Genomic DNA, 21332 nt, shown 5'->3' with positions numbered 1-21332 from the left:
CCGACGCCACTATTTCAGGATTCCTCCTGATAGCCTCAGCTAACGGCTCAATGGCCAAGGTAAATAATAGCGGTGAAAGAGGGCAAGCCCTGTCGACTACCTCTCCCAATATTAAAGTTATCTGACTTAGTGCCATTTGTGATGACTGCCGTCTTAGGATCATTATACAATACCGCCACCCCCCCAGACCAACGCGCTCTAGGACCCCAAACAGTAATGGCCATTTTCTATCCAGTCAAACGCTTTTTCTGCTTCTAGGGAGACCACCAAACCAAGGATCAATCTTTGCTGGCATACCTGCACTATGTTCAGTATCCTCCTGATATTGTTGGAGAAGCTATGGCCCTTTACAAAACCCGTCTGTTCTTCTTTTATAATATGGGGCAACAACCACAGGACCAGCATCTAGGATAGAATTTTAAAATCTACAGTCAACAGTGAAATTGGTCTGTATGAAGCATAATCTTCAGGGTCTTTCCACTTCTTTAAAATGAGTGAAATATTAGCCCTAAGAGAGGATGGCAGACAATCCTGTGTATATGAATAGCTATATATCCCCAGAAGTAGCTCCTCCAACATATTTATGATTTCCTTATATAAATCACTTGGGAATCCATCTGGTCCCGGTGTTTTGCCACCCTGGAGTTGCTTTATTGCTTCTTGCATTTCCTGTACCGTCATAGGCGTATTCAACAGGGAAACCTGTTCCGTGTTTATAGTGGGGAGATCCAGGTTCTCAAAAAAGGACTGCATTCTTGCTGTACCGTGTTTGCCTCCCTCCGACCAATATAACTCTGCGAAGTATTCCCTAAATCTAACAATGATTTTCTTCAACTCATTGGTAACTGTGCCAGCCTTCTCTCTAACAGACATAATAGATTGGGCAACTTTTTTCTTCCTAGCCAGATGGGCCAGATATCTACCTGGCTTATCTCCAAATTCAAACAGTCTTTGTTTAGCAGTGGAGACCTCTTTTTTTACCACCTGTGTGTGCATTGTGTCGAGAGCCGCCTGGAGGGCCGTGACCCGCTGCAGCTTGACCAAAGAGGGCCTATTATAATATGCTTCCTCAGCTATCTGCAGCCGGGTCTCCAGCATCCGTTGCTGCTTCTCCCTCTGTCTCCTTCTAGTCGTTGAATACGAAATAATCAGGCCTCATAAATATGCCTTAGTAGTCTCCCAAAGTATTGCTGGATTAGAGGCCATACCAGAGTTGATATCCCAGATGGCCCTGAAATCTCTTCTGATGTACTCAACAAATTTGCTATCCTTTAACAGGAATAGGTCCATGCGCCAGTGCCGTGCATCCATTCCACCACACTTCATTTTAACATCTAACTACACTGCTGCATGGTCTGAGACAGCTATATTCCCAATTTTGCCAGCCAATGTTCTGTCCAAATAATCCAATGGCATAAAAAACATGTCAATTCGTGTATGGCACATGTGTGGGTTGGAATAGAAAGTAGTCTCTTCCATTAGGGTTGAGATGCTTCCACACATCCACTAATCCCAATTCCTCACACATGTCCACCAATGGCTTAGGCTGCGTGGGCGTACCTGCCAGGCCCCTTGGCAACCTCGGGATCTATTAGGCGATTACAATCCCCTCATTATTATGCATTGCATTCCAAGACTCATTAATATAGCAACTGCGCCCAACTAGAAATTTAAAAGGGTGCGCTGGGGGACAATACACATTCAAGACGCTATACTCTTCTCCATGTATTAGAGCTTTAAGAATGACGAGCCGCCCATGTTCATTCTTAATTTGGAAAGGGAATTCTTCTTACCAGTATAGCCACTCCTCTAAGAGGAGAAAATGAGGTCTGCAGATGCTGGAGATCAGAGATGGAAATGTGTTGCTGGAGAAGCGCAGCAGGTCAGGCAGCATCCAGGGAACAGGAGAATCGACGTTTCGGGCATTAGCCTTTCTTCAGGAATGAGGAAAGTTTGTCCAGCAGGCTAAGATAAAAGATAGGGAGGAGGGACTTGGGGGAGGGACGTCGGAAATGTGATAGGTGGAAAAAGGTCAAGGTGAGGGTGATAGGACAGATTGGGGTTGGGGCGGAAAGGTCGGGAAGAAGATTGCAGGTTAGGGAGGCGGTGCTGAATTTGATGGATTTGACTGAGACAGGCTGGGGGGAGGGGAAATGAGGAAACTGGTGAAATCCGAGTTCATCCCTTGTGGTTGGAGGGTTCCTAGCCGGAAGATGAGGCGTTCTTCCTCCAACCGTCGTTTCGCTGTGGTCTGACGATGGAGGAGTCCAAAGACCTGCATATCCTTGGTGGAGTGGGAGGGGGAATTGAAATGTTGAGCTACAGGGTGGTTGGGTTGGTTGGTCCGGGTGTCCCAGAGGTGTTCTCTGAAACGCTCCGCAAGTAGGCGGCCTGTCTCCCCAATATAGAGGAGGCCACATCGGGTACAGAGGATGCAATAGATGATATGTGTGGAGGTACAGGTGAATCTGTGGCGGATATGGAAGTTTCCTTTGGGGCCTTGGAGGGAGGTGAGAGGGGAGGTGTGGGCGCAAGTCTTGCACCTCCTGCGGTTGCAGGGGAAGGTGCCGGGAGTGGAGGTTGGGTTGGTGGGGGGTGTGGATCTGACGAGGGAGTCACGGAGGGAGTGGTCTTTACGGAATGCTGATAGGGGAGAGGAGGGAAATATATCCTTGGTGGTGGGGTCCGTTTGGAGGTGGCGGAAATGACGGCGGATGATGCGCTGTACATGGAGGTTAGTGGGGTGGTAGGTGAGGACCAGTGGGGTTCTGTCCTGGTGGCGGTTGGAGGGGCGGGGTTCGAGGGCGGAGGATCGGGAAGTGGAAGAGATGCGGTGGAGGGCATCGTCGATCACGTCGGGGGGGAAATTGCGGTCCTTGAAGAAGGAGGCCATCTGGGATGTGCGTTTTTGGAACTGGTCCTCCTGGGAGCAGATGCGGCGGAGTCGAAGGAATTGGGAGAATGGGATGGCGTTTTTGCAGGGGGCAGGATGGGAGGAGGTGTAGTCCAGGTAGCTGTGGGAGTCGGTCGGTTTGTAGTAGATGTCCGTGTTGATCCGGTTGCCTGAGATGGAAATAGAAAGGTCGAGGAAGGGGAGGGAGGAATCTGAGACTGTCCAGGTGAATTTGAGGTCGGGGTGGAAGGTGTTGGTGAAGTGGATGAACTGTTCCACCTCCTCGTGGGAGCCACTCCTCTACTCTTAAGAGCTAAAGGAGAAGAATACCCTGTCATAACCCTTCTGCTGCAGTTTCAGATGTTCCTTATCAGTTAAATGCATCTCTTGTAGCAGGGCGATGTCCACCCTTCCCTTCCCAAGGCTTGACAGCACCTTCTTTCTTTTAATGGGGAAATGGCTCCCTTTTATATTCCAGGTGTACCATCTGAACAAAGAACTAGTCCAGTGCAGCCCGTGGTTTCCCAAGAGGAGGAAGATTATCTGAGGTGGGGCGAGCGACAAAGACATTAACTCTATAAAGTTTAAAAACTACTTCCATAAAACTACTACAACAAAAAAAATTAATCACTACATTTAACTTAACACCCAAATAACCCCAATTCACTAGAGATCTCCCCCCTTGCCCACAGGGGGCACTTCTCCCAATCCTTGCTACCATTCCAACTCCCTCTCGTTGAGGCCATGCCCTAGCCCCAGGCAATTCACAAATGAAGAAAACCTGTTATTACATTCTGAGAGTGAACAATGGAAGCCCATCCCCCCAACACACACATCTTAACCACAGGTATAGCCACCCCCAATCTAAAAGCAAAAGGACAGCAGTTAAAAAAAAGCTCCAGATAATACCCAACTGACCGATATATGAGATAATTCCGGCTTTACATCAAGGCAGTGTGTAAAAAGCCGATAACCACAATAAAAGGGGAGAGAGGAGAAAGGGGCAATAAAAAATTTTTTAAAACCCCCATACCATTGTCTGTAATGATGCCCCCCTCCTACCCCCCCAACTCCCTCTCGAGTCCTTTAATTCAGAGAATTCAATAAATCCTTTCTCTTTTCTGCAGAATCAAAATTATATATGGTCCCTCCATGAGCGAAACTCAACACAGCCGGGTACCTCAAGGAATATTGAATGTTCAGGTCCCTTACTTCATCAAATGCCTTCTCTTCTTAATTAGGGCTCCTGAGAAGTTCTGAAAAAACATTCTTCTTGAGCTTTTGCACATTAAAGCCTGTGAATCTATTCCTGGTCTTCTTGCTGTTTCAATCACAAACTGTTTTTCTTTACAATGCAGGGGTTGCACTCCAACCCAGACCTGTGCATTGCGACCCGGTGAGGCTGCTACACACTCAACATGCCCGACTCCAACTCCAGCCCCAGGAACTTTGGGAGCCACTTCTCCAGGAAGCCAACAAAGTCCTCGGCTTCCTTGCGTTCTGGAAGACCTACAAGCCATAAGCTTTTTCTTCTATTTTTATTTTCCAGGTTGTCCACTTGCTCCTGAAGGACCCAAACCTGGTCTTCTAGCATTTGGATCCTCCCTCCCAAGACCTCCACCACAGCCTTCAACGTCGCGGTCCTCTGCCACTGCCTCAACTCTTTGTGAGGTAATAGTTGAGAGAATGTTGCTGGAAAAGCACAGCAGGTCAGATAGCATCCAAGCAGCACGAGAATCAACGTTTCGGGCATAAGGCCTTCATCAGAAATAAGGTCTAACACCCGAAACATTGATTCTTCTGCTCCTCGGATGCTGCCTGATCTGCTATGCTTTTCCAGCACCACACTCTCAACTTTGATCTCCAGCATCTGCAGTACTCACTTTTTCCTCTTTCATTCCTTGTTCCAATCCTAATCGAGCCCTTCTTACAACTCTTTCCCTACTACATCAATATTATCATTGGTGCTGTTTCCCTCTTGTTCAGGACTTGAAAAATGCATCAATTCCACCTTCGATTTCCACTCTGCTCTCATCTTCACCTGGCCCATCTCTGACTCCTGTTTCCCTACCTCCTGCAAAAATGCTATCCTGTAGTCCCAATTCCTCCGCCGTATCTGCTCCCAGGAGGACCAGTTCCACCACAGAACACACCAGATAGCCTCCTTCCTTAGAGACCGCAATTTCCCTTCCCACGTGGTTAAAGATGCCCTCCAACGCATCTCGTCCACATCCTGCACCTCTGCCCTCAGACCCCACCCCTCCAACCGTAACAAGGACAGAACACTCCTGGTGCTCACCTTCCACCCTACCAACCTTCGCATAAACCAAATCATCCGCCAACATTTCCGCCACCTCCAAACGGACCCCACCACCAGGGATATATTTCCCTCCCCACCCCTTTCCGCAAAGACCGTTCCCTCCGTAACTACCTGGTCAGGTCCATGCCCCCCCCCACCCCATCCACAACCCACCCTCCCATCCTGGCACCTTCGCCTGCCACCGCAGGAATTGCAAAACCTGCGCCCACACCTCCTCCCTCGCCTCCATCCAAGGCCCTAAAGGAGCCTTCCACATCCAAAGTTTTACCTGCACATCCACCAATATCATTTATTGTATCTGTTGCTTCCGATGCGGTCTCCTCTACATTGGGGAGACTGGACGCCTCCTAGCAGAGCGCTTTAGGGAACATCTCTGGGACACCCACACCAATCAACCACACCGCCCTGTGGCCCAACATTTCAACTCCCCCTCCCACTCTGCCGAGGACATGGAGGTCCTGGGCCTCCTTCACCACCCGACGCCTGGAGGAAGAACGCCTCATCTTCCGCCTCAGAACACTTCAACCCCAGGGCATCAATGTGGACTTCAACAGGTTCCTCATTTCCCCTACCTCACCCCAGTTCCAAATTTCCAGCTCAGCACTGTCCCCATGACTTGTCCTACCTGCCTATCTTCTTTTCCACCTATCCACTCCACCCCCCCCCGACCTATCACCTTCATCCCCTCCCCCACTCACCTATTGTACTCTATGCTACTTTCTCCCCACCTCCACCCTCCTCTCACTTATCTCTCCACCATTCAGGCTCTCTGCCTGCATTCCTGATGAAGGGCTTTTGCCCGAAATGTTGATTTTACTGCTCCTCGGATGCTGCCTGAACTGCTGTGCTTTTCCAGCACCACTCTAATCGAGACTCTATTTCTGTGATATCCATTACAAACTACCAACTCCTACTGTTACCTCCACTGTACATCCTCACAACCTGCTTCCAAGAAGGACTCCATCCTATTGTACCAGTTTCTCCATTTCCATTGCATCTGTTCTGATGATGCCATTTTTAACAGAGTGGCCTCAAAAGTCCATCTTTTTCATCAACTGAGGATCCTCTGCTCACATAGCTGACAGGGCTTTTAGCAATGTCCAACCCATTTCTTGTACTTTGGCCCTCAGCAGTTCTCTTCCCTCTCAGAACAACTATAGTGTTCCCAGCCTTCACTTACCATCCCATCAGCCTATGCATCCAAAGAATTGTAAGCTGCCATTTTCATCAACTCCAGCAGGATACCAGGATCAGTCACATATTCACTTCCTTTATCAGCATCCTCAGGAACTTTCCCACTGGGACATGCTGGTCCACCCCTCTTTCATTCCCAATACCACCTGTCCATACAACTGCAGAAGGTATACCACCTGCCTGTTTACCACCCTCCCTACCCGAGATTCTGAGGAAGGGTCAGTGGACCTGCAAAGTTAACTCTGATTTCTGTCTACAGATGCTGCCAGACCTGCTGAGCTTTTCCAGCAATTTCTGTTTTGTTCCCATTATCACATTACGAGTTGTTTTCAGCACAGCCTACATATTCTCTCCTACTCTCATTATGAGTTATTTAGCTTCTCTTCTGTCATGATCTGCTATCAGTAATCCCCTTATCTGTCTATCCCTTTCATATCTTAGTCTTCCCTCTCCCTCTTCACAACCCCTTCTTTAGAATAAATACCACTTTTCCTAGCTGCTGGCAGTTCTGATGAAGTCACTAGACTGCTTTCTCCCTATAGATGCTGTCAGATCTACTGAGTTTTTCCTCCAGTTTCTGTTTTTGAGCAAGTTCATTATCTGGTTACAATACATTCAATTGTTAATTAGTGATTACTTGTTTCGCACTCACCCATGACTTCTAATAGTACTTCAGTGTGAGTGAAAGGGGAAGGGACATTGACTTGAAAATTCAAAGTTTCAAGGACAAGCAATTCTGATTCCAGAAAGTCTTCTTTCTTATATGAGCAACCAAGTGACTGGAGTACCTTCAGGGCCATACTAATGTTAACAATCTGAAAAAAACAAATGGGTTGCATTTGTGGTTCTGGTCAAACAGTAAGATGGAATTTGTGTTTTACGTAAATGCAGGAAAGGATCTGATGATGCTATACTTTACCTGGTAATGGAATGAGATTTTGCTTGCTATTTGAACACATGACATGATCCGTAGCACAAAATGCTCTTGGATTATATCCTGCAATTGTTCCCAACCAAGTTTTTCTGTACTTTTGTCAGATCCTGTGCATGTAGATGAGTACAGTTTTTCAATGTATCGAATCATAAACCTGTAAAATTAAACAAGTTATAGCTAGTCTCATGATAAACCTTATTTTAAAAGTAAAGGGCCCTGCAATCATGCTTAATAATGGCATAAGCTGTTGTCTTCTCGGTATTTTCCTCCACTAATAGTGATGATGCCAAGTAGGTGAAGTAGCCAAGTGCAGTGAAGTATTCTTAGAACCAGTAAACCAGGAAGTGCCAAGTTTGTCCTTCACTCTTAATCACCTTTTAATACTGTGATGACAATGAAGCTTAAACAATGCACTGTATTTATATATTATGATGCTAACCACATCAAATAAAAAGCTAATTAGTAAACTGTTTATTCATACAATTCTGGATGTGGACCATTGAATAGAAAAGATGTTTCCCCAGCCCTAAAATAATGGGTTTATTTTCCAAAACAAAATCACAAGGCATATTATAATTGTTTTACCTTTCCAATAGCTCCACAGCTTGATAACCTGTAACCTGATGAAGTCCCAGTTGTTCACAAAGAAGGAAAACAAACTCTGTGATATGAAATAAAATAAATAGTAGCAGGAAAGTTACAAATTAATCGTGATAACAAGTATTACAAGTTTACAGTTGTTGAATAATGGGCTTGTGTGGCTCAATAGTTAGTGTCACTATCTCTGGGCTAGAAGGCCCTGGTTCCAGTCCCACCAGTGTCATAGCATATCTGAACAAGTTGATTTAAAAATCGACAATTTCTGACTTTAAACAGAAGTACTCGCACGCCTACCAATTAAGGTTGTTTTTTTGAAACAGCCTGCGTGCTGAGAGAGGTTCAGCAGGTTATTTTCATTCTCCTTGGCCACATCAACCAGAAACTCTTCCAACATCTCGGGGGTTACAGCGCTGAAGGACAGCTCTGGAGTATTTTTGCTGCAGCTCTGGCTTTCCTCTGTGTTTACAACCACCACTTTATTCATGGCAACACAACCTTTCGGCCTTCCTCGGGTTGAGTGCCAGTGATTGCGCAAACGTTGCAGGTCACAAGACCTGGAATGCTAAGATAGGTTCGAAAGCGGGACACAATTAAACGAAAGGACTGTCGAATGTGTGGTTCCTGGGAAGGTGCTAAAATAAGACAAATAAAATGGCGTCTTCTCCCCAACCCGCGTGCTCCTGGGAGGGGGGGGGGGGGCGGAGGTGGAAACAACTGTAGCACGCCTGCGCCCAGCCGGCATACCCCTTCTCCGCCTGCGCGTTGTGTCTCCACCTGCTCCGTCCCAAACACCTGTGCCGGTAATACGCATGCGCAGTGTGTTGGTTGCCGGCTTCTGAGCACGAGCTGCACCCTCGTGCCGGAGCCGTTGGTAGTTCGATTTGGCTGCGGGAGGTCAAACAACCAGAACTCAAAACAACCCACTGGGTTACAGTAAAAGGGGGGGGGGGAAATGGATGAGCTTGAGTGTACAAAGACAAAGCTTTCACGTACAAAACCTCAGGATGTTTGGAAATGCTTTACAGCCAATGAATCACGTTTTGCATGAGACTTCGCCGTGTAGCTATCCCAAATTAAAATCCATATTTCGTCAAGTTTACGAATGTAGTGAACAATATAATAATGAGCGGATTTCCCTGTGATCTTAATTGAGGGGTTAATGGCTAAGACACTGGGGATAATTCCCCTCTTCAAAATGGTGATGCCACAGGATCTTTTACATTCGCCTGATGGGACCTCAAAATGTTGTCTGGCACCTCTGACCGTGCAAGAACCTATCAGAAACTGGACCATCCTGGTCGACTGCCTGTGGTCAAGTCCTGAAAATTGAAAGTGGAATGTGGGGCACAATCATATCTGGGTCTGCTCTGAACTGAATCAAACCTACTTTCAGAAATATGTGCGAACTGAGAAACACACCTGCTTAATTTTCATACTGTTGCTTCTATATCAACTGATTCTTTAGATGGTTTCAAAAATACTTTGTTTTGAAGTTTTTCACCCTCCAAAAATGCAGCTTTTATATCAATTCATTTAGGTTGTCTGAAGTGGTCAACTTCTGGAGTAAACCTGAACCCAGAAGCTTGTGATTCGGAGACATGAGTTGGACCAACCGAGTCAGGAGTATATTTTTAAAAGCTAAGCAGATCTTAAAGTTAACTTTTTTTCCAGTAGGGAATCCATTCTAACATCTGGATCACCAAGTTTCTTTTCAAATCCCCAAACCATCAGTCTGACTTTAGCTTTATTTGTCTCGTGGACCACATTTTCTACATGTAGCCATCTGAATGGTAAGGATGGCTGACTCATACCTGGAACTACAAACTTTTTCCAGCTCTCCATTTTCTTTAGCATCCTTATCAACTTCTTGAGAGTTATTACAACATCTTGATTTTAAAGACTTCTACTTCTTGTCATATTCCCTCCCAGTTCCATAGTCCTTGATCTTGTTAAACCATAACCACAACTTGCTCTTCCATCCAGTTCTAAACAATTGTATAGAAGCAGTATATTGTATTCTGTAATTTTGATTGTGGACTAAATTGAAAGCAAAGACTAAAACCAAACATTGGAAGGAATTTGGCACTTTAAAGAAAATTACCAAAACTCATTGTGTGTGGTGTTTTATGTTGCTGCTTTGTTCATACCTGGGAAGATGTTTATTGATGGCATGGCACTATCATGTGCATAGATAGTGAGATTGGGCCAGGACCAGTAGATTGGTTTGTGCAATTGTGACTAGAAATGAATGCCAATTGTCATCAGCCTGACAAGAACTCTGTAGTTCCTGCACGACTGAACAGCTTGTGGGTGTGAACAATATAGAGAGAAGCCTTCAGACTGCTGGAAGAGCAGAGTGTGTGTCTCTCTGCAGTAAAAATACCTGAAATCTGAAGGTTAGTTATTCTCTCCTAATAACTGATGTAAACTGTTGCCTTTAACAAGTAACTTTGTAGGTAGTGTGCCAGTCACCCTGTGCATCTTGTGAAGAAATGGAAGAACTTGGAAAAAAGAAATTGAAAAGCAGAAAATCTTGGCAAGCCAAAGGGAACATCCTAACCAACTTTGTGGACTGATGCTATTGAATTGTGTTTCCCAGTTTTTCTTCCCTCCATCCATAAAAATTGTTTATCTGTGTCTGTCTGTATCTGTGTGTAGATGTTTGAAAAGTGGGTTAGATGTTTAACTATTAGAGTAGATAGTTAATAGCTGTATTTGCTAGGGTCTTTCCCTTCTCTCCCTATAACAGTGGTATTCCTTCATTCACTTGCCTGTTCTGGTGCTGACTTTCAGTTGTTGTCCTCTGGGCAAATAGAGAAATCCTGCATCTCTGTATCTTTTCTACAGCCAGCCTTTCATCTGCTGCCATCTGGTCTTCATAATTGTCCAATATATGTGAAGTACATGGTATCTCCTCACTTTTAACAATGTGTTCAGATGTGTTGGAATCAGTGCCACTTAACCTTGAAACTTGTGGGCGGCACAGTGGCACAGTGATTAGCACTGCTGCCTCACAACGCCAGAGACCCAGGTTCAATTCCCACCTCAGGCGACTGACGGTGTGGAGTTTGCACGTTCTCCCCGTGTCTGCGTGGGTTTCTTCCGGGTGCTCTGGTTTCCTCCCACAGTCCAAAGATGTGCAGGTTAGGTGAACTGGCCATGCTAAATTGCCAGTAGTGTTAGGTAAGGGGTAAATGTAGGGGTATGGGTGGATTGCGCTTCGGCGGGTCGGTGTGGACTTGTTGGGCCGAAGGGCCTGTTTCCACACTGTAATCTAATCTAATCTAATCATTTACAATGCCAACCCAGTATATCAACTTGTTTTTGCACATCTAGATTAAAATAACATGCTCATTTTGCTACAAAATGTGTTATATATTTAATACACTTTCCACACTGTAATGTAATCTAATCTAATCTAAAATCTGAACAGTTTGTCCACCATGCTGTAAAATTATATGCTTTTCCATCACTAATAGTTAATTAGGGCAATAATATTGGCCTCGGCGAAAGTGGGTACTGCAGAGAAGATGGTTTGGTGTTAGAGGGTGAGGTCATGGTCAAGGGGGCGGTAGGAAGAGGTGTCTTTGAGTTGGCACCTGGCTTCAGCAGTGTAGAGGTCAGTGCGCCAAACTGCCATTGCAGCCCCTCCCCCCCATCCGCTGGTTTGATGGAGTGGAGGTCTGCGCATTGGGAGGGTGAGAGGTTGGAGTGGGGGTTGGGGGGGGGGGGTTGGCGGGACGGTCGACAGGTTGAGACGATTAATGCCTTGGTGGCAGTTGGAAATAAAGAGGTCGAGGGTGGGTAACAGACCGGCACGGGATGTCCATTGGCCTAGCCAGTGACACCCACATCTCATGAACAAATAAAAAAAATCTATAAACTTATTTTCCACTTTTCCTGCCCTTCTCATTTTGTATATACTATGTTGCCAGATTAAAGTTTATTTCTGATGGCCTTATCAGACTTGCTGAACTTTCTCTGAAACTTCAACCAAAATAAATGCCCTTCTTCGTACATGCTGCACATTCAGGTGCACAGAAAAAGTGGAGCTAACTGTAATCCTACACTAACCTTGCCAGCGAAACAGTTGAGATTACCTCATTGAATATTTTTAAAGCAAAGATAGATAGATTTTTGAACAGTAAAAGAATTAAGGATTATAGTGAGTGGGTAGGTAAATGGAGTTGAATTCATGAAAAATTCAGCCATAATCTTTTTGAATGGCAGAACAGGCTTGACAGGCCACATGGCCTACTCTTGCTCCTACTTCTTATGTTCTAAACTGTGGGTCAATTGCTCATTTGCAAAGGAATCATTGGCTGTCTCCCAAAACAATCAATTAATATAGACTGTAGACCCCAAACATTTGGAACAAATTATTTATATGGACTGTAAATTAATTATAAGTTGGTTAATTTACAATTTTGTTGGTCAGCTAGGATTTTGTGAAGCATTTCATTGATTACCGTGTGATTTATTTTATTGAATTGTTACTAAAGGGATTTTCTGCTACCATGTTCATTCCATAATGTTCATAATTTCCAACATATCCCTAAATTCATCATTGGCAAATTCCCCTCAGTCAGGAATTTAGCTGATACAGGTACACAATCCTTTATCTGAAATCCTTGGGCCCAGTTGTTTATCAGATTTTGGAATTTTTTGGATTTCAGAATAAATGACATTTTCACACTGAAATAAAAAAAATGTACTGAACAGCACAGCCATGTGTGACTAGTACAAGCGCTGAGACACAACTGACGCCTGCCAGTGCTGGGTAACACTGCCATGTCACACCTGAATGACATGGGTCGAGTGGGTGTGGAGTTGAGCCACCTGTTCACATGCCAAACAACCTTGTTATGGAAAAAGAAACTTCACGAAAAAGCTTTGGATTTCAGAGCTTTTCGGATTTCGGAATTTCAGATAAACAATTGTGTACCTGTACTTTCAGTCTGGTCCCTATCCATTTCTCCATTAACTTGTCTACTATTAGTCATTTCTCTTTATAAAGTATTTTTGTAGACTGATTAAAGCTAGTTGCGGTCCTATGAAGTACAAAATGAGAATTCTTTTCCTAAACTCAGTATCTTCAAGTGCTTTGCGACAACATCTTTCAAGTTTCTTGCTAATGGGAGATCAATTAAGAGTCATGATGGTGTACTCCTATATTTTCAGCTAGCTACCTGAAGAAGGAGCGAGGCTCCGAAAGCTTGTAGTTTCAATAAACCTGTTGTACATTAACCCAGTGATCTGTGATTTTTGACTTTGTCTACCCCAGTCCAATACCGGCACCTCTACATCATAGTTTTAAGGTAATTAGCCTTTTTAAAAAACCTTTAAATTCATATGTCCTTGTGCCAAAAGCACCCGTGTTAAATGAATCTTTAAGGAATGCAATAATGTCTGGATTGTGTAAACTAAATCCACTGACTTCCCAAAAACAGTTGCTTTGTTGTCTTTCTTGATCATTTCCATTTGTATCTTTTTCAAGAACGATCTGCTGAGCATCACTTGATACTATGAGCATATAGAAGGTTTACCCTTGCCATTTTACAGGGAGTGACCACTCTCATCCTCAACCCTTCTGAAGGAAGCAGAATTCTTTAACTTAAACCTTACTACTTAAAGAATCCAGATGCAATTTTTAACCAAACCATTCCACATTCTGGATGTGCATCCACTGTCCAACAAAATGCAGTGGAATCATGTCTGTGACTAAAACATTCATTGCTATTTGCTGGTTCTTCTAACTAGGGCAATTCCCTCTGCCTCATCAGTATTACCATCCTTTCCTTCTGAACTTTTCCCATTGTCTATAATTTTGCCCACCTTGTTCTTCATTTAGAAAAGTTCATTGTGTAATGGTATTTTGAATCACATCTATAATATAGAGGGTACAACTCTAAAGGGAGTGTAGGAGTTGAGGAATCTTGGTGTATATATACATAAGTTATTAAAGGTTACAAGACATGTTGAGACAGAAGTTAATAAAACATTCAGTATTATAGGCCGTATTAATAGCAGCGTAAAGTTCAAGAGTAATAATGAACTTACAAAAGACACTGGTCTGACCTCAGCTGCAGTATTTGGTCCAACACCTAAAGAGGTATGTAATGACATTGGAAAGAATGCAGAAGAGGTTTGAGAATGGTACCATGTATGACGAATTTCAATTACGAATTCAGATCAGAGAAACTGGGACATTTCTCTTTGAAAAGAAGGCTAAATTGAAACAGATTGATGCATTCAAAATCATGACAAATGTGGACAGAATAAATAAAAAATGTTCCCAAGAAAAAGGGCTTTAATTGAAAGCAATGAAGCAAAAGTGATATCTTAAAGTGATTCATGTAACAAAGGTTTTTATCTGGAATATATTGCCTGAGTATGTGAAGGCAGGTTCAGCCCAGGCATTCAAAAGGGAATTAGGTGTTTATTTGAAAAGGAACAATGAGCAGGGTGAAGGGATGAAGGCAGGAGATTAGCACGATGTGACATGCTAATTTGGAGAGCTGGCTTCTTTTTGTATTATAACATTTCCGTGATCTTTGATGGTAAATGGTGTTTCATAAAAGGTGGTGAGGAATGGGTTTTATCCACAGATGGCTTGGCTGTTTGTTCATTATTTGCTTCTTTCAAACTCCACTCAGCATTATGCCAGCACTGAACTGTCATTCCTGAATTGGACTACGGTAGTCGTTTGGTCCTTTAGTGCCACCAAGTGGTTAAAGGTCAGAAGACGTTTCTGTGGCCTCAGTATAATTGACTGAACCTTTAATATTGTAAAATGTATCATAGATTCATAATCCTAAAACAAAACAGATACAGTGCGAGGGAGATATAAGGAGGAATACTAAAAACTTGATCAAAGGAATGCGTTTTAAGGAAAGTCCTAAAAAAAAGAGATTGCAAGGAAGAAATCCTTAGTGAAGAGATACCAGAATTAATGTTTCGGGTCCGGTGATCCTTCCTTAGAAGGGTCTGAAGAAGGGTCACCGGACCCGAAACGTTAACTCTGATTTCTCTGCACAGATGCTGCCAGACCTGCTAAGCTTTTCCAGCAACTTCTGTTTTTGTTTCTGATTTACAGCATCCGCAGTTCTTTCGGTTTTTAGAAAACGTTAATGTTTGCATTACATTCATGATATTGAACTTTTTTTGTTAATATTAATTTTAATGATGTCACTCATTAATTCTGCAGCACAGGTATATGTTAAAAGCGCTTTTCTTCTTTTGGCTCGTTTCAACATTCATATACCGACTGGCACATTCTGTCTGTAATAAATCAAGGCTGCATTTGGGCATCATATCCAATTCCACACCTCATCAAGTCGTGTCCACCTGCCACCCCTGTGTGCCCTGACCTACATTGGCTCCCATTCGGACAATGTTTCTCGAGATTTAACTCTCATCCTTGTTTTCGGTTCCCCATCGCTATGCTCCTGACTCTGTAACCTCTACAGTTCTGCAACTGTCGGTGAAAGTTATGCACTCCTCCAATTCTTTATCTTGACGACCCCTGATTTTATCCCATCACTGACAACTCCATTTCGTTGACTTAGGAATTTCGCAAACTCTGGAATTCCTTCCGTACATTTTATCTCCTTTCTAAAAAACAAACTTTTTCGGCCAAGCATTTTGTTTTACAAATGTGGGTTAAATGTGTGAAATGATTAGGATGGTGATATTTAATTAAAATTACTAAAATAAGATAACATAATTTTCCCTATCTGGTCTTATTTCGTACCTGAATATGTGTTTTCACCGTGATCTGATTATTTGAAATTACCAAGTGGAACAAATCGCGTTGCTGATTTGATTTGCCCTCTTCAGCTTTCCGTATTTGACCTTCCGCAAACTGTTCTCGTTGATTTGGAAAAATGGCGGAAATGAATTCGCCAGGAGGATCGCAGTTTGCGAAACGAGTCGACCCGAAAAGGGACAATTTGACCAAGGAACAGATTGAGTTCATGCAGAAAGTGGAGCTGGCTCAGTGGCATAAAAACATGCAGAAAAGGCGCGGAAGGAATGTAATCACGGGTTTAGCTATCGGCGCAATCGTGTTGGGCATTTGTATCCTTCTAATGTGTTTAATGGTTTGGAGATGCCGGTGTTGGACTGCGGTGGACAAAGTAAAAAACACACACCAGGTTTAATTAGAAGCACACTCGTTTTCCGCCGCTCCGACTATAACCTGGTGTTTGATTTTTTTAACAACGTATTTAATGGTTTGGTGGAGATAAGTGTGTCTTGAGCTTGAGCAATGTGATTTGTTTCGATGTTAACTAGCAGGCTGATTTGTGCGATTAAATCGCATCAAATTTTTAGGTGGCTCGTTTCTACCGCAATTTCGTGCCAACATACCTATCCACGATGTAGCAGAATTTACATAACGTTTCATATTTAAATAAGAGGCTTAGGCCATTCAGACCCTGGTGCCTGTACCGTCTTCGATGTGAATCATGATTCATCTGTTTTCTAACTCGATCCACCCCATATTGCTTAATTCCCTAAACTAATAAACAGCAATCTCTGGATCTCACTGTTTTAAAAGTGTTATTTTCAGCTAGCATTTGCCACTTCCTTGGGAAAGAGTTCCACACTTCTGGCACCCTTTGCGTGACAGACCATCCTAATAACTTCACTGAAATTCAGAATTTTCGCATTCTTCTGGTGCGACATAGGGAGTAATATGGGTCTGATGATTTAAGTAAGGATGTCAGTAAAATTGATAGCCACGGGGACAATAGGAGCTGTATGTGATGGTGTGCTTAATGTGAACAGTGCTGGAACTAACATCTTCGCGAGCAGAATAACAGATACTGTAAGAGGAATGTTTAAACTAACATGGCAGGGAGGAGGAAGAGAAAAACAAGTGGGAAAAAAATAAAATATGTACTGGCAAAGGGGATGGAAAAGGGTGAGAGGGAGGAGACATTATAAAGAACAAGATTGTTTAACCAACAACCTTAAAGAACAGCAGATGCTGGAAATCTGAAAAACAGATTTTGCTGAAGAAACTCAACAGGGTCTGCTGCACCTGTGGAGAGAAAACAGAGTTAAAGTTTCAGGTCCAGTGACCCTTCACTGCCAAACTTGCTGAGTTTCTCCAGTAATTTCTAGGATTGTTTGACAGATGGGAATTTGAATTCAACTACATCAATGCACAAAATAACAGAAATGGTAGTGTTCCTACAAGGCAGCCAGACAATGCAGACTTTCTAGTTTAATCTGTTTTTAATATGTGGAAGGTTATTATGCAGGATCCTCCCCCAGAAAATTAGATGGGACAAGACAGTATGTGTGTAAGTGGACATTTAGGATATGTCCAAAAATTAAATCCAAGCTCAAGAACATACATGCATCCAAACAAATGAACTAGGAACAGAAGTAGACACCCAAAGGATGATGTGTATATGGAATGAGCTGCCAGAGGATGTGATAGAGGCGAGTACAATTACAACATTTAAAAGACATTTGGCAGGTACATGGATAGGAACAGAGTAGATGGATATGGGCCAAAGTCATGAAAATGGTCTAGTTCAGTTTAGGAAACCTGTTTGGCATGGACTACTTAGGCCAAAGGGTCTGCTTCCATGCTGTATGACTATGACTTGAGACCATTCAGTCTCGTTGAGACTATAAGATATAAGAGCATAATTAGGCCATTTGACTTATCGTATCCATCATTTGATGATGGCTGACTTTTTTTTCAACCCCATTCTTCTGCCTTCTGCCCCTATCCCTTGATCCCCTTACTAATCAAGAATCTATCTCTCTCTCACTGTCTTAAATATGCTCAAATACTGGGACTCCACAGACCTCTGTGGCAACGAGTTCTACAAATTAACCACCCTCTGGCTGCAGAAATTCTTCCATCTCAGTTCTAAATGGTCATCCCTTCACTCTGAGACTGTGCCATTGGGTCCTTGTCTCTCCTACTAGTGGATACATACTTTTCACATCCAATCTATCCAGGCCTCTCCATATTCTGTACATTTCAATTAGAGTCCCCCCCCCACCCCCCATCCTTCTAAACTTCATTGAGTAAAGACCCAGAGTCCTCAGTCATTCCTCATATGACAAACCCTTCATCCTGGGGATCATTCTCATAAACCTCCTCTGGAACCCCTCCAAGGCCAGTAGATTCTTTGTTAGATACGGTCACCAAAACTGCTCACAGTATTCCAAATATGGTCTGACCAGGGCCTTGTTCAGCCTCAGCAGTACATCTCTGCTGTTGTATATTAGCCCTCTTGAAATGAATGCTAATATTGCATTTGCCTTCCTAACTGCTAACTGAACCTGCATGTTAACCTTAAGAGAATCCTGAACTAGTGCTCCTAAGTCCCTTCGTGCTTCAGATTTCTGAAACCTTTCACTGTTTAAAAACTAGTCTATACCTCTATTCTTCCTACCTAAATATATAATCTCACGCATTAACACATTGGATTCCGTTAGCCACTTCTTTGCCCACTTGCCGAGCATATCCAAGTTCTTCTGCAACATCCCTGCTTCCTTAGCACCACCTGTCCCTCGTTTCTGTGTGTCATCTGCAAACTTAGCAACAATGTCTTCCATTCCTTTGTCCAGATTGTTAATGCACACTGTGAATAGTTGTGGTCCCAACACTGATCCCTACAGAACTCCAATAGTCACCATCTGCCATCCTGAAAAAGACCCCTTTTTACCTATTCTCTGCCTTCTGCCAGTCAGCCAATCCTCCATCCATGGCAGTACCTTGTCCCTAACACCATGAGCTGTTATTTCGCAGCCTCTTGTGCAATACCTTGTCAGAGGCCTCCTGGAAATTCAAATAGATCATGTTCACTGGCTGTCCTTTGTCTAATTTGCTTGTTACCTCCTCAAAGATTTGTCAAACATGATGTCTCCTTGACGAAGCTGTGCTGACTCTGCTTTATTTTAGCATGCATTTCTTATTACTCAGCAATCTCTTGTTTACTTATGGACTCTAAAATCCTACCAATGATCAAGGTCAAGTTAATCCACCTATAGGGTGTTACATTAGCCATTTTCCAGTTCTTTAGGACTCTCCTTGACTCTAGTAATTCCTAAGAGATCACCACCAATGCCTCTACAATCTCCTCCGCAATCTCCTTCAGAACTCTGAGGTAGCCCATCTGGTCCTGATCTGTTTTCCACCTTCGGACCTTTCAGCTTCCCCAGCAGCTTCTCCTTAGTATTGGCTACTACTCTTACCTCTGCCCAACTTCTGGTATATTGCTGGTGTCATCACTGTGAAAACTGATGTAAAGTATCTATTCAGTTCCTCCGCCATTTCTTTTTTCCCTATTACTACTTCTCCAGCCTCATTTTCCAGCAGTCCAATGACCACATTTGACTCTCTCCTTTAGATATCTTTAAAAAACTCCTACAATCTTCTTTTATTTTATTAGCTAGCTTGCTCTTGCTTTTTATTTCTATGTCTTATCTTTCATTTGCTGCCAAATGGAACAGTAGTTTGCGGATGATACGAAAGTCGGAGGAGTTGTAGACAGTGAGGAAGGATATGGCAGGTTACAGCGGGATATAGATAAGCTGCAGAACTGGGCAGAAAGGTGGCAAATGGAGTTCAATGTAGCTAAGTGTGAGGTGATTCACTTTGGTAAGAGTAATAAAAAGATGGGGTACTGGGCTAATGGTCGGATACGTGGTAGTGTGGATGAGCAGAGGGATCTTGGTGTCCATGTACACAGATCTTTGAAAGTTGCCACCCAGGTAAATAGTGCGGTGAAGAAGGCATATGACGTACTGGCTTTTATTGGTAGAGGAATTGAGTTCTGGAGTATTGAGGTCATGTTGCAGTTGTATAAGACTCTGGTGCGGCCGCATCTGGAGTATTGTGTGTAGTTTTGATCGCCATATTATAGGAAGGATGTGGAGGCACTGGAACGGGTGCAGAGGAGGTTTACCAGGATGTTGCCTGGTATGGTAGAAAGATCGTATGAGGAAAGGCTGAGGCACTTGGGGTTGTTTTCATTGGAGAAAAGAAGGTTTAGTGGTGACTTGATAGAGGTGTACAAGATGATTAGGGGTTTAGATAGGGTCGACAGTGAGAATCTTTTTCCACGTATGGAGTCAGCTATTACAAGGGGGCATAGCTTTAAATTAAGGGGGGGTAGGTATAGGACAGATGTTAGGGGTAGGTTCTTTACTCAGCGAGCCGTGAGTTCATGGAATGCCCTGCCAGTAGCAGTGGTGGACTCTCCCTCATTATGGGCATTTAAGCAGGCATTGGATAGGCATATGGAGGATAGTGGGCTAGTGTAGGTTAGGTGGGCTTGGATCGGCGCAACATCGAGGGCCGAAGGGCCTGTACTGCACTGTATTCTTCTATGTTCTAGTGCTTAAGGTTAATTATCAAATTATTTAATATGAGAATAACTTATATTCATTTGACTTCTGTTATGCTAATGGTAAGTTTTATTTTATTTCAAAAACTGAATTACACCAACGAAGCTTTAGATTTTGAATAGATTCATGCAGAATTTTGGATATTTCCTTCATAATCTCCTTAGATGGATACACATTTTATTCAGTATCGCAAGAACGTTTTTTGGATGATTTGGAAGAAGAAGCAAAAGTTGTTCAAGCAAGAAGTAATTCTAAGACTTCAGTAAACTGAAATGCATAGTTTACATAATGTATTGTTGATTCATGACTGGTTAAATTGAACAATTATGCAACTATTATATATTAGCGGAAATTAAACACATTGGATCAAGATGTATGTTTTTCAGAGTTCATGGAGATTTTCATTTTCTGTCTCTGACTGCCTTTATCCAGAAGTGATCTTATGTCAGTCTAAGTGAGGATACAACTTATTAAATCCATGACTTCTGATACTTTGTATATGGCATAATTGAATGTATACTTTTGCTGCAGTAATAAATTTTGATTATAATTATCTTTCCCACCACATTAACAATTTGAAAAGAAATGTAAAAACATTGTGATTCAGTATGTCATTTCCTGTTAATTCCAATGAAATTAAAGTCCACACTGTATAAAAGCTTTTCATACAATTGAAAAATTTAACATGACTGAGGTGATGTTGAGCTCCTTGTGATTAAAATGTTGCTGACATTGTCTAGGTGTTTAAATGGAAGAAGCAAAAAATTGCTCATGTTACCAAAAGCTATGACTACAGGAACATTCTTTGCTTTGGTGACAGGATGCCAAAATCAAATTTTGTGATTCTATCTTTTGTATTCAGTGGTACAATTACTGTGTCAGCTACAGAAAGGCATACTGTATGGTAGTGTTCTCTTCAAGATTTTCTTGTTGCCACCAATCAGCTTTTTCCTGTCACTGTAAAACTCCTGAATTGTTTACAGAGCTGCTATATGTGCATAGTTCTTAAC

The 21332-nt window shown here is 43.0% G+C and overlaps 2 protein-coding genes across 5 annotated transcripts in view; one reads left to right on the top strand and one right to left on the bottom strand.

The window, feature by feature from the left end:
* Positions 1-8605, bottom strand: part of cntd1 (cyclin N-terminal domain containing 1) — a 29967-nt gene extending 21362 nt beyond the window's left edge. For all 4 annotated transcript variants that reach the window (XM_087977833.1, XM_043674995.2, XM_087977834.1 and 1 more), the window contains exons 1-4: positions 8236-8605; positions 7927-8002; positions 7327-7495; positions 7060-7222 (exon numbers count right to left, since the gene is read on the bottom strand). In XM_087977833.1, the coding sequence (XP_087833959.1) occupies positions 7060-7222; positions 7327-7495; positions 7927-8002; positions 8236-8425 (598 nt within the window). In that variant the 5' untranslated portion in view covers positions 8426-8605. The remainder of the gene's footprint in view (positions 1-7059; positions 7223-7326; positions 7496-7926; positions 8003-8235) is intronic.
* Positions 8606-15812: 7207 nt separating this feature from the next.
* On the top strand, positions 15813-21057 carry coa3a (cytochrome C oxidase assembly factor 3a). Its single transcript, XM_043674990.2, has 2 exons — positions 15813-16020; positions 20487-21057. The coding sequence occupies exons 1-2, from the start codon at positions 15828-15830 to the stop codon at positions 20591-20593; spliced, it is 300 nt and encodes a 99-aa protein (XP_043530925.2). The 5' UTR covers positions 15813-15827; the 3' UTR covers positions 20594-21057.
* The last annotated feature ends 275 nt before the right edge of the window (positions 21058-21332 follow it).

This window comes from Chiloscyllium plagiosum, unplaced genomic scaffold (genome assembly GCF_037043375.1).
Source record: "Chiloscyllium plagiosum isolate Xiang-an unplaced genomic scaffold, Cpla_swu_hap1 HiC_scaffold_32, whole genome shotgun sequence".
Taxonomy (NCBI): domain Eukaryota; kingdom Metazoa; phylum Chordata; class Chondrichthyes; order Orectolobiformes; family Hemiscylliidae; genus Chiloscyllium; species Chiloscyllium plagiosum.
Note: the sequence above shows the minus strand (reverse complement) of the source record. Positions and strands in the feature narration are given on the sequence as shown.